Here is a 13,633-nt window from a genome sequence, read left to right as displayed (position 1 = left end):
ATGTACGAATCTATGTTTGAAACTGTTATTTTTAGGAACGTAACAAAAAGACCCATTAAAAAAACCAAAAAAAACCAAAACCCTCACTTCACGATGAATGGCTGGAAATGAAAAGTGTAATTTTATACCCAGGGTTTAGGTGTCACTCTTACGGCGCTGTATTGCATGCAGCTTTTTGATCATATTTGCAACTCTCTGCAAAGTTTCATCATCTGCTCATGAGCCTCCAGCTGGCGAACCGGCCAACTCTCTGCAGCGCCGAGGTGATCGCATGTGCTCGAAAACAAACTACTAAACACTGCCTCATGATTCCTCACGCACAATCGTCCTCATGAGAAAACACATGGCTATCTTTTGTGCATCCATCATGTAGTAGTTGCTGGATTATAGGCAGAAAAAAATGTGCTGTTTCCTTTTTGCTGTCGAACAGCAAACATGTGACCCTGGAGCCGAAGCCTTTTGATTAATGTCACTGCTGCCATTCAATCAGGGTCACAGTTTGCCAAGACTAGTAGACACTACACAAGACCTGAGACCTGGAAATGAAGAGTGATAAGATGCTACCTTTCTCTTTGGTTGAGGTTGTGAAAACATGCACACTGAAGGCTGCAGGAATCATGCAGCTTAATAAGGTGTTGTAGTTGGGGTTGTTGTTGTTGTTGTTTTTTTTTTTGCCAACATTCGTCTGGAGGAAAACAGTGGAGCTGTGTGTGATTCAGATTGCATTCATTCTATTCTGCATTATACTGGAAAATCTGGTTGCCCATGGCAATTATTTTTTTAAATAAGGGCAAATAAATGATTTGCACTGAAGCTAAGAATTGATAAGATTTGAGTTAGGAATGATCACAGAGGCAGATGAGGGTTTGGTAACGTTCAGAAACAGAATTCCTCTCAAAATGAAGCAACAAAACAAATCAGAAAGGGACAAGCAAAAACCAGCAGGAAAAAAAAACAAAAAACAAAGCAAAATTAAACCAGATCAACAGACGTACCAACACTTTATCAGGCGGGGCCAGAGGACGACACAAGCATGAAACTAAATATGAGCTAGAAACTAAAACCAAAAGCATAACAGACACAGAACACAAGGATACCTGGAACTAAGAGGGACTATGGAGGAAACAAAACACCAGGGCTATCAATTCAATTTCTAGGTTATTATGTTATCATTATACTGGTACGATTTAAAACGGGGCAATATGAATCAATCTGACACCCCTGCAGCAAAAGGCTGATGAAACCATTTCAATCTGAATGTAACTTTAAGAACGGCCGCAGTTTAAACAACAAGCACATTTGTTTTGGTGTCTTTGCAATTTGGGGATGAGAAACTACAACAACAAGTTCACCACGACGAAAATATATATATATATATTTTTTTTTCAGCTTCTTCACAGGTACATTTCATTCCTCCATGTCATCCGATGGGCGACCCCAACCCTCGGTGAAAACACCCCTCAATACAAAGACCTCACATCATCACGACTGGAACCACGATTCATTTAACCCAAATGACAGCAGCAGCAATGAGAAATGCTTTCTTACCTTGTGTCTGCACTTGAGCACCACTCCATACGCTCCTGGATAGAGGAAAACAAGAGACGGAGGCACAGGATAAGGTGAGGCTGTGATGTGTTGGCGACTTGTAATGACATCTTAATTACGTTTCAGCTTCCAGTCGTCAGAAAAACAGGTTGAGGAAAAAAAAGAAAAAAAAACAAGAGCAAAAGGTGAGAAACACCAGAGAGATGACAGTTAATAGGTGAGGTGGAGGATTACATACCCTCCCACACACTTAACGTACATTTGTGCTTAAAGCTTTGACAAATAACAGACAAATACCGTGTGACTGTCGCTTGTCTTTATTTTTACGGAAATCAGTATCGAAGACTGATAATCAGCGACACTGCGGATAATACGCCTTAGTTTAAGTTTTCCAAGCTTGTTTTATGAATCAAATGAATCAAACTAATATTAAAGGTTTTTTGCTGCTTCTGTCTCTGCTATAAATGGCCCGTTTTTGTCACGATGCATTTGAGCGAGCGGCACCTCGCCAGAGTCGCACCCTCAGTCCCCGCTCTGTCTCTGTGGCATCATTCGCAAAATGACTTTTTATTTACTTTTATTTTTCTGTGTGAAAAGCTCCAATAAGATAAAGCGGCCATTTTTTTTTTCCTTAGCTCTATTCAGCACAAGCGTATAGTAGATGAATACTGACAAGGTAATTGTTTGATAAGTAGAAAAGATTATCTAGCCATTATGTAATTTTATGTATCGACATGGGAATTCAAGAATGAACAGAAAGCTGAATTTTCTTTTTCCTTTTTTTTTTTTTTAAAGGTTTCTCTCTGAAATTACAGAATCCTTTTTTGAGTCATACTGTACATATCTGTCACTTGCTTTCATGCAGGTGCAGGTATGTTTGTTTTAAATGAACCATGTCACACTTTGCATGTTGCAACAAGATGGAGACGTAAAAGATGTTTGTGCTATTTCCTCCATATTGAATGACAGGTAAGTGGTTGCAGTTAGAGCACTCAAAGTTCTGTGACAGGGAGCCTCTCTTTGAATTGTTGAATATTACAAAACACGAGCAAGTGGGTTAGAAAACACTTCTTTAAATGATAAGTTAGACGGAAAAGAATCGGTATGTAACTAGTGAGGCGAGAACAGTCAGCCAAAGAGCTTTTTTTTTTTTAAAGACAAAACATCTCCCTCTGCCCAGCGGTCACCTGAACTTCAAGACCGCACAAAAAAAAAGTAAAATCCACTTAGCGATTCAGTCACAGACCGCTCGTTGTTTTCTGGATCGTGGTGTGGCAGTGGTCGGGACCCAACAAGGTACAAACTGGTTTCAACTATGTGTCATTCTGAATTATGACTGAGGCAAAAACAGGATTTCATAGTCTAACCAACCAAGAATCTATGATCACTTGACAAATTTTAGAAGTAGATGTAAAATATAATTTCTTGAGCGAAATGAGACTAAATGATTCAACTTTGTGGTGATAATATGTAAATGCATTTCCATTAGCAACCAAATCTACAATCACTGACCACTTAGGTGCAGGGACGGCTGCAGCTCAGTTGGAAAAGCGGATCGTCTCTTAATCCACAAGTTGTTCATTTGATACCTCATCTCGTCCCGTTTGTGCACAGAAGTATCCTCGACAAGAACCCCATGTGGCTCCCCATGGCAGCAGCTTGAGTGTGAGCGTGTGTGTGAATGGATGAACATGGCAAATCAAGTGAAGCGTGTTGAGACTGCTCAAGTGGTAAAATGTTCCGAATAAGTTAAGTTTTGTTATTTGTTTAAAGGTCCATTACACTTGTGGTGATAAAATTACAAGAGCGACAGCAAAATGTTTGATTTGGATGGATGGATGGATGGAGAGCTATTGATCAATGGTATGGTATGGTGGCTGGTGTTGTAATGTAATGTCCCACATTGGATGGTGTTCCTCTCCGCCCTTCACATGTATCAAAGTATAACATAAAATCTTCCCATTCACAACACTTTGTTGTTTTTTTCTGTAAAATCTCCCGTCGTTTGGCTGAAGCTGTTTGCACATCCAACTGTTTGATAAATGTTTGCTGACAAGCGAGGCTCTCGATTAGTTGGCGAGAATTATCAACAGTACAATAAACACTGTCATCTCACATTACAGTGAAGCATGATTGCATGTCCATCCAGCTCAGTCGAATCAGTTCTGCTGGCTGCGGCGAATAATGGCTGCAAGTGTGAAGGACTTGGAATACCTCAGGGCAACTTAAAGCTAAACTTCAGATTTTGTCATCATTTATTATTTTCACTGGCCAATCATCTGCATTATTGCTGATGTCATTAATTAGAAAACAAGCAGTCATTAATCTTATGCAAAACAAACAAATGCAGAAGCCTTCACACATGATGCATAAGATTTTAACACCAGAAATGTAAAAAAATTAAATTCTGCAGTGGTGAACGTTATGACAAATGTTAGATGACCTTCAGTCTAATCTTTTCTTCTGTTTTAAAAGTAGTTTAACTGTGAATAGAATCTACTAATCTAATAATGAATGAAAACACACATCATTGATATCCAGGGAAATCTATACCATGAATTATTTCAGTCATCAAAGCTACAAAGTGATATCCTACTGTGTCTTTTCTGATCTGACACTGCTTCCTGCAAGAGGACATGCATCTTCACCTTTCAAAGCATTACATATGACTGTTGATCCATATGCTATATAAACTTCTAAACTGGCCCTGTGAGTTATGGCTTGGGTAGAGTTAAGTGGGAATAGCTGATTTCTGGTTACTTATAGGTCCCACCTTGTGCAAACTGTGGACAACTGTTTGCAGATCTCGGTTGCGGATAGCTCCTGTGACTGTGTCGTTCCACAAAAAGATGCACAGAGCGACCTCAGCACTGCTCGATGTACACATTTCAATGTGGAAGAAAATTATAAAGCTAGTAAGCTACACAACTAAATTAAATTTGTGGTCAGCCCATTCACTTGTCACTCAATAAAGTGCCAAAAAGAGGAACATGGTCTTTGATCTCAATACAATTTGAAAAAATAATGACGGAAACCAGCTTGTTGCACCACATTTTGAGAACTAAAAAAAGTTCCTTTTATGTCTTATCAGCATAGTGTTGGCCTTTGGCAACAAACCACATTTCTGGCCATGACACTGCCCCGAGCCCTTACTTCTTTTAAAAACGTCACAGGATATGTTTCTGTCCAAGAACATTAGGGTTTGAAAGTTTCAAAGTTGCAGAAGACACGGTGACACCAAAAGCTAAGACTGAAACTAAATTTTTCTACTGTCTAATAGAAATGACTTGTTGGAATAACACGTGGAGATGCTCAAACATGTGATGGTCCAAATATGTTTTTTTATTTATTTGTATACTAAAATTGCAGATGGCACCTCAATGCAATTATACAAATGTCTGGAGACATGCTCAACTGGACAATGAGCAACATGCATAATGATTTTGATGTACCATCTACTATTAATTATAGGAAATGGATGCAAATACATGTACGGCCACAGAACACTAACTATGCAAATTTGGGTCATTGCATAGATAGTGAGAACAGTGAAGAGTTACAAGGTCAGGTGACAATTAGAGCCCAAAATAATATGTGAAAAATATGCATATGCTTCGATGTGCTCATGTATATTTGTGTATGAGAAAGTACTTCTGTGTATGATGAATGCATAAGGAGAAGCTATGATCCATTCAACTGTTTTGTGTCCTTATTTTCTTTTCTAAGCAGAAGGACCAGTGCATGCTAATGAGTCTGCTGAAGAGGATGAAGGGGAAAATGATGATAAAGAGTAAAATGAAGATGTGTCTTCCATACCAGAGTATGGTATTTCACATTGTCTCAGATGGAGAAGATCCACCAGTGCCAATTTCAATGAATATTCAGAACAGAAGGGACACATCGCAAGATCAAAACATATTCGATTCCCTCATCAATACTCCAAGCCGTTTTTTTTGTTTGTTTTGTTTTTCCAAACGATATCTTATTGAAATAATTTCAAAGCAGTCAAATTTGTATGCTATACAGTGTCACAACCTGCAAACCCCTAAACCGCACAACTCAGGAACTAGAATAATTCCTGTGTATTGTGGTCCACGTCACTATTGATTATCAGCCGCCTAAACACAAAGCCAGCCAAGTGTCCCAGGTAGCTGACACCATGAGTCTGAATCTGTGGCAAGCCGTCAAGAAAGCCCTGCAAGTCAATAAGAAAGAAACAGGAAAACCGGATCGTTCAGATCCACAGCGCCAGATCAACCACTGGGAGACCATCTCCTGTCAAAGTTTAAAACCAACTCAATGAGTGAAAAGCTGTAGATGAACATTGGGCAACTTTGAGGTTTATTGTTGATGATGGGTAGTTCCAATGCTTTTGTGTCACCAGAACGCCCCGTTAGAGCAAGTTGGCCTGTGATTGGCTGAGAGTGGAGAAGGGGGCGGGTCAGATGAGTTGCAGTGCCTGCATGCACGGAGCGGTCGGTTCTGTTCAATAATAAAGCGGCTTTGCAGACAAGAAACTCGTCTTGCGGGGCGCTATGAGAGTAACGCACAGTGACTTGGACAAGTAACTTTAATCTGATTACTGGTTTGGAAATAGTAACGCGTTACTCGTTACTGAAAAAAAGTGGTCATATGAGAGTAACGCGTTACCGGCATCACTGGGTATGAGGACACATAATACTGTTGGAAAACCATTTGAAAGTGAATGTTGTATAATATGACCCCTTTAAGACATTGGGTACACTTGGAGAATAATTTGAATTTATCAAAGGTGTAAAAATAAATCAGAGAGCAGAGAAACGTCTTACAACAATCTGATGATGCTTTCCAGAAACAATATAAGCACAAAAATAAATCTATAAACAAATTAAGGGTCAAACTTGCCTAAAGCGATGATCCACAAAGGTCCCTTTAAAAAAAAAAAAAAAATCTCTAAAAAGTAGTAAAGTTGTGATTTTCCTTATGAGGTTGGCCTTGAAGAATTACACTATACTCCATGATAAGCTTCCGAACCTCTCACGATGCACACAAATGCCTTTGAAATACAACTGTACTTCATCAAAAACACTAATCCCCTCAGAAGGGAAACACATATGATCTGACTACAGCTATGAATGCTTTTCAGCTCTGCGGTGGTAAACAAACCTAAAACATTAAACCGGATAAGACCTTTGAGTCTTGAAAGACCCAGATCATCAGTTTCAAAGTTGCAGGTTAACGGTACATACAGTCTTCAGGTTTAACAAACATGCTGTAAAATCTAGCGTGTGAAACAACCCACCTTCTCCCACAATGCCAAGGACTTCAAACTTATTCATCACATCACCGAGGGTGGGGGCTCCTCCAGCAGGTGAAATAGCTGAGCTTTAGCGAGGAGACTCCACCTTTGACCGACGGCTGAGGGAGTGAACTGCGGACTCCAGGACAAACGCAGCGAGCCGCTGGCCGAACCCCATCATTACTCCACCTCCTGTGTCCTCTTCAATCTCCGGCTCTCTCAGACTTCCTCTATTTTTGTAAAACGTCGGCTTCTTTTACTAGTGAGTTCGACTTCAAGCTGCTTCACACGTTTCTCTATTCCATGTCCCGATATCTGTCTCGTCCTTTCATCCCAAAAGTCCACACGGGCATGCCTGAAACACAAAACACAAGGGTGTTAAAATATATCACAAAGGGGTCACTCCAAGGTCCAACATCCCATGATTCCTTGCGTGGACTGTAGCATACTGGTGGGATTTCTGACGCAGATGGTGGCTAGAACTAGGACATGAAGACGCACAGAAATGCAGCATTTCCTTCAGGACACATTTTAATCATGGATGACTTAAGCATGACTTCCACACATTTTTCTTCATCCCGTCCCACACACACCGACCTGCAGTATGCTGCGAGAGCGACAGGCTGCAGTGGATGCATGATAACTATCACGGTTAAAGCCCAGCCTAATCTGGACAGGACTAACATTGTGGTTTGCTGTCGATCAGTTGCGCCACCGCTTTGATCCAGATTGAAATGTGTCAACAATAACTGCATATTGTCATGAAATTGAGCACGGACCAGGTTGATCCCCCTAACGTTTCCTCCAACAGCACCGGGAGAATGGCATTTTTGTTATTTATCAAATTGTCTTGACAGCCATTGGATGGATTGCCATATAATTTGGCACCGATATCCACGGTAAGAGGTGGAGAAAAGCTATTCCTCTCAACTTTCACTGCGGCACCATCAGGTCACAGTTTTGACTTTCCCAGTAAAGCATTGCACCATTTATTAAATGTACCATTACATTTATTAGTAGAAGCATTGATATGGGATTTATTTCGATTTTGGCTGCACCTTTTCAAATTTTGTCACCGGCTGAGTGGTTTTGGTGATGTATTTAGTACTCATGATGTTTCCTTGGCAATAAATTTCACTGACTTATAGAGACTCCCTGGGCAGCAAGATGATGAGCTGCTTAACATTGTTGCCTCAATAAAAAGATACAGGCTCAGAGTTGAATTACTTGTAGAGTTTCCATGTTCTCTCTGAGAAATGTTGGGTTTTTTGGATTTTTTCGGTATTTCAATTCCTTCCACATTCAAAAGCAAGACATGTTAAGTTTAATGGATGGCTCTAAATGTTTTATATGCGCGTGTCATCTGTCTACTGAGTAAAGACTGAGCTTCCTGTTCAAGATGTATGTACTCTTCCTCTCATCCACTGTCACATGAGATTGGCTCCAGACACTGTGAACACCCACTGCAGCGCGAAAATGATTTCACGTGGCATTCTCGCTCAAACTGTATTGACCTTGTGAATAAATACAGTTGTTGAATCTGAATTTCAATGTATGATTCAAAGTTGTTCTCTTCATATCTCATGTCACATCACTACAAATTGTGGACAATTAACATGCGTAATAGTTATGGCTGCCATTCAATTGTCTCCTGAATTTTCAATTTTAGCTCAAAACACTGCTTTCCCGGGGCACCGCTTTTCAGCACTTGTAGAAAACACAAATTATATCGTCTTCAAGACAAATTGGAATCTTTTTGAGTACCATCCATTCAGGGCCCTCGTTACCCATGTTAAATATGTAACTGTGTTTGCATATTTCCTGCTGTACTAAACAGTTTTGCATTGTGGGAGTCATGAATATAAGGATTTGTTTTGAATTAGCTCTGTCCTACTGTCTTTGAATGGACCATGCACCATTCCGATTAGTCACAGCAGAAGACAGATGTTAATCAAGGAGGGAAATATTGGGTGACTCAGGTGTAAGAACTAAACTATAAAATCCCAGGTATTTAAAAGAGGTATTTTCAATGGAAACTGTTCACAGTTCCAATATTTGGTTGTGCAGTTCATATAATAAATGAGTTATTGTGAATGTTAAACTGTGTCATTATATGTATGTTTTCCGATTTGCTTTGAATGAGGGGTTAAAGTGTATTTGAGTATATGATTGCTGGTTTTACTCACATTAACAGTTTAGCAAATAATCTTCTAACTGGGCCTCTGTGCATCTTAGGCAGAATATTATTGGTCAGTTAATGCACTTTAAAGAAATTAGTAGCTTGCTCAACAAATCAGTCCACCAGGCGAAGAGGAAAGATCCATCCAAGGTGCTGTATATTGGGATTTCACTGGGATTTGAGAAGGAGGGCTACATCCATTCTCTATACGGCTTCGCCTAATGCAGGGTGGCGGAGTGCTGGAGCCGATACCAAGAAAGGTGAGTGCATCTATCGTGGTAAACACAGAGAGAGACAAGACATCCACACACACTCACATTCAATTTAGGCCATCTAAAGTCACTAATCAGCCTCAAACACATGTTTTTTGGGACTGTGGGAGGAAACTGTAATACCTGGATAAAAAGCCCATGCACAGGGAGAGCATGCAAACTTCACACAAAATGCACTGGGCGCTCAAAACACATTTTCCCCAAGGCAAGATGCTAATCACTACACCACTGTCTAATATTTTTATTGACATTTGCTGAAAGACATTACAGCTGCTGTCTATATTATATTTGCAGCAGACATTTAAAAGAAATTCAGGAAATATGAGAAAACGTAATGTCGCCATAACCCAGATGTTACTTTATTTATGAGCTCCTATTTCCTCCTTTTCCCTGAATTTCCAGCAGGCCACTCTACCTTTATATGCACATTAATTGATGAGAATGAGAAAAGGATCTGAAGGCTCAGATATTCTGTCACACTTCCAAAAACTGACCACGATTATTGAATGCCTCTTTTGTAATGCGAAAGCTGCTGGACTGAAACCATCAGAGCTCCTCACACTATCAGTCCAACTTCTTTTCTGTAACAGCAGCGCAAAAGCACTTTAATGTTGATTTGGCTCATGTGCCTGTGTGGGCGTTTTCCTATGCAGTGTGCTCTCTACTGAGCCAAGTCTTTCCAAGGAAGAGATAAGGTGGACGTTAAGGCCATCCACAGCTAGTCATTTAATGGGTATATGGTGCTAAGACAAGGAGGCGAGATAAACTATATCGTTCCCCTGCTGTCTTGAATGTGCAATGAAGGCCTGCAACAAAAGATACACTATGTCCTGAAGTCAAGGGGAAAAAAATATTTTCCTAAAAATGGGCACAGCAGTCGGTTTATTGATAAGCTTGCTGCTTCTCCTCGCATCCAAACGGGAAATAAGGTTGAAGCATGCACTGCGTCCTGGATCTATTGCTCGAATGGACGGTATGCGTTAACCTCGCAATAAGCGCCTGTTGGTGTCTGCGCTGCAAAGGCAATCTTTGAAAGAAGTGACTTCGGGAGTGTGAATTTAACGGGCAGGCGCGTGCAACACCAAAAGTGCGCGGTGCGTGTGTGTGTGTGTGTGTGTGTGTGTGTGTGTGTGTGTGTGTGTGTGTGTGTGTGAGGCGAGAGAGCGAGAGAGAGAGAGAGAGAGAGAGGATAGTAATGCTGCTCTCTCTGCACCGAAACTGCGTCTCTGCCGTCGCTGCGTTGCGGAGCGCACAACCATTCCTCCGCTGTCCACGCGTTTCCCAGCCTACACAGTAACCAGTGCATACATTATAAGGTAGTCCACGGACCATGTTCACGACAGTGTTGCACAACAAGATCCACAAATAGCCTTTTTTTTTTTAAACCCACAACGAGGCATGATTTCACGTAGAGAGAGAGAGAGAGAGAGAGAGGGCGACAAAAAAAGGACCAAATACAAATTGAAACACCCCTCTATAATTTACGAATAGATGAGATCTATCGCTTGTGTGAGGTGAGAAAGATCAATGTAGCATCATGCCCATGAAAAATGATGATGTGGGAAAGACGGAGAAACATCATGTGGAGCGACAAGGGGGAGAAAAGCCCCCCGGGCCGCGTCCGTGCGTCGTGACACGATCAAATATCCTACTCACTCAGTCTCTGGACGGAGATTTGTCCGGATCCGCAGGCATAACGCCGCTGACGGGGTGTCAGTGGACCGTCAACAGTTCTTCAGAGGATCCGTGTTCATAGCCTCAGCATCAGCTGGTTATAGCAGCAAAATCGTCATTCCTGTGAGCGACGCAGCGGAGAGCCAATAGAAACGCGGAGGTCTGCGCGTTCCAGCAGTGTGTGTGTGCGCGCGCGCGCGTGTGTGTTTATTTATTTATTTATTTATTTATCTAACATCCACTGTCAGCTCGGATAAAATAAACTTTGGGATGTAAATAAAAATCGAGTTCATCATCTGTTTAATATCGCAACTGCGTGAAATAGTCACCCCATCCACTCGTAAGGTGCGTAGCTTTTTTTTTTTTTTTTTTTTACTCAAGTCAGCTCCCGAGGGTGCTGTTGTGTCCTCCCCTTTGGACAAGTCATGTTCAATGACTGATTAAAAATCTTCCTGCAGGTCCTCCACACTCACAACTCCCCTCCACCTCCCCTCCATGTCTGCACTAATTGGCCACGTGCATTGGATTCACAGTCACTGCGTCGACCTGTTTGACAAATAATACAGATTTTTGGATGTGGAATGTTGCCTTGCCGGGCCCCTTGTGCAAAAACGTCGGTGTCATCCAAACACCTTACATCATATTTGGCCCCTTAATATCATTAAGGCTCATTATGCAACAACTTCAGCACAAAGTCAAATGAATGGCATCCTTAAAACTGTCTGGAAAAATACAGAAATCACATTTTTGGGGGGGTTGGTTTGACAAAGAGCAGCAGCACTTTGCAGCTTGATGAAGAAATGTGTTAGGACGGGATGAAAATTGAGAAGAAAACGTACTTAATATTCTTATGACTTGGTTAAACTTACTGAAAGACAACAAGTCGTCATACAACCCCTGTCTTTTTTTTGTGTCAAACATAAGGCCCACGTACAAAATAATGACACACCAGAGGGTCCAGTCTGGTCCTGAAGGATCCTGAAAAATGCAAAACTTTGGGTTCAGAAATGGAAATGATGGTTTATTAACTGGAGGTGGCTATTTTAGTGTGAGTAGCAGTGTTGGAAAAAAAAAAAAACAGCTCTCATGTTGCTTGCAAAGTAGCAGTTGCACACTGTGATTGTGAATTTGTGAAAACAAGCAATGCTGCAGGCTGAAGAACTCGTGTCTTGATAAGATGCAGGCTTTTACCTCCATTAATCCAAAGAGAAATACTTTTGCAAGAGAGGATTTAGGATCTTTTCTTTTTGTCATTTAGATTTACAAAATAGTACAAATTTGAATCAATTGTTGATTTTTTAATTACAAAATCAAACTTGGAGGACATATTTTTGGGGAAATTTGTTGAAATTTTACCTCACGTCTCGTACAAAGACATTCAGCAAAATTTTCAGCAAAACAAAGAGGGGCAACATTAAAAGGATGAATGTTTTTATCTGGTTTATTTGGTTGTTTCGATGGACTCAAGATCCAATCCAGCTAGCCACTGTATGTGGCCACTGAACTGAAGACTGTTTAACGTCCTATGTCTAAACCCCATCTTTGGTCTTTGGATATAAATCTATTAGTGTCTTAATTGTTGGGATTTCTTTATTGTGCTTTAGTGAGTTATGTGATTTTCAAAAATATACTTATCATTGTAATTTTTGTGGTAAGGCTATATTGCTAATCTGGAAATAAGTCATGCAGCAAAGTAAACAAGTGTGGTATGAAAAGCAAATGTTGTGGGGAAATGCTAAAACATCTGACAACATTGAACTCCTCAAATTTGGTTATTTTATTCCATCACGTAAAAATAAATGTCAGCTAAATATACAAGTGTATTGTTAATTGCTTGAACCATAGAAGGACTATGAATATCAAATGTATTGAAGCTATAATCGCTATTATTCCATAATGTAAGCAATTGCAAAAAATTTTAATTTCCTATGATGAGACACTGAAGATTGATGAGACAGTGACGATTATTTGCATTTCTATAATGTGTAATATCAACAGGATGTACGATTAATGACAAACACAATTCAGTTTATATCCACAAATTGTGGGTGACTTGGTTAAATATTCTCTTTACTTAATTTTCATTTCTCCCACATTCTTGTTATCTGATTGAAAACTTGCTTATAGAACATATTCAATTTAAGGAAAACATTATTTTCATTTTAGGTTTATACTGACTTTTTCAGTGTGAATGAAGATTCCAGTCACACTATTTTTTAAAGTGCAATTTTTATATATTTTACAAAAGACAGTTATGAGTATTGATCTTCAACTGCGGAAATACTGATACAAAAGACAAATAACAGGAGGGTATATTCAAAGTAATTTGATCTTTCAGGCGTCTGGTTGATATATCTAAGATATAAGTGCATTGTGTTACACATCATGTCTGGGGGTGGATATCAAGCACTGGATAGATAGATAGATAGATAGATAGATAGATAGATAGATAGATAGATAGATAGATAAACTTTCAAAATCCCAAATAAAAAGGCATGCATATTCATAAATAAATAATAATAAATAGCTGCTAATGTGAAATACTCAAGGAAATTAAAACCGAGAGGTACATATACACCACAGAGACAAATCCTGAAGAAAAGGTAGAAACAATAAACATGCTAGTGTATTAATCAATAAAGTGTACATTTCTTTAAATTGAATTATGCTAAAGTACAATTC

At 39.9% G+C, this 13,633-nt stretch overlaps 1 protein-coding gene across 1 annotated transcript in view; it reads right to left on the bottom strand.

Annotated features, from left to right (window-relative positions):
• Positions 1 to 6,872, bottom strand: part of cdkl5 (cyclin dependent kinase like 5) — a gene marked incomplete at its 3' end in the record, with an annotated part of 39,273 nt that extends 32,401 nt beyond the window's left edge. The window contains exons 1-2 of the mRNA XM_080499662.1: positions 6,830 to 6,872; positions 1,549 to 1,583 (exon numbers count right to left, since the gene is read on the bottom strand). Of these exons, the coding sequence (XP_080355788.1) occupies positions 1,549 to 1,583; positions 6,830 to 6,866 (72 nt within the window). The 5' untranslated portion in view covers positions 6,867 to 6,872. The remainder of the gene's footprint in view (positions 1 to 1,548; positions 1,584 to 6,829) is intronic.
• Between the last annotated feature and the right edge of the window lie 6,761 nt (positions 6,873 to 13,633).

This window comes from Blennius ocellaris (assembly GCF_963422515.1).
Source record: "Blennius ocellaris genome assembly, chromosome: 1".
In the NCBI taxonomy this organism is placed as follows: domain Eukaryota; kingdom Metazoa; phylum Chordata; class Actinopteri; order Blenniiformes; family Blenniidae; genus Blennius; species Blennius ocellaris.
Note: the sequence above shows the minus strand (reverse complement) of the source record. Positions and strands in the feature narration are given on the sequence as shown.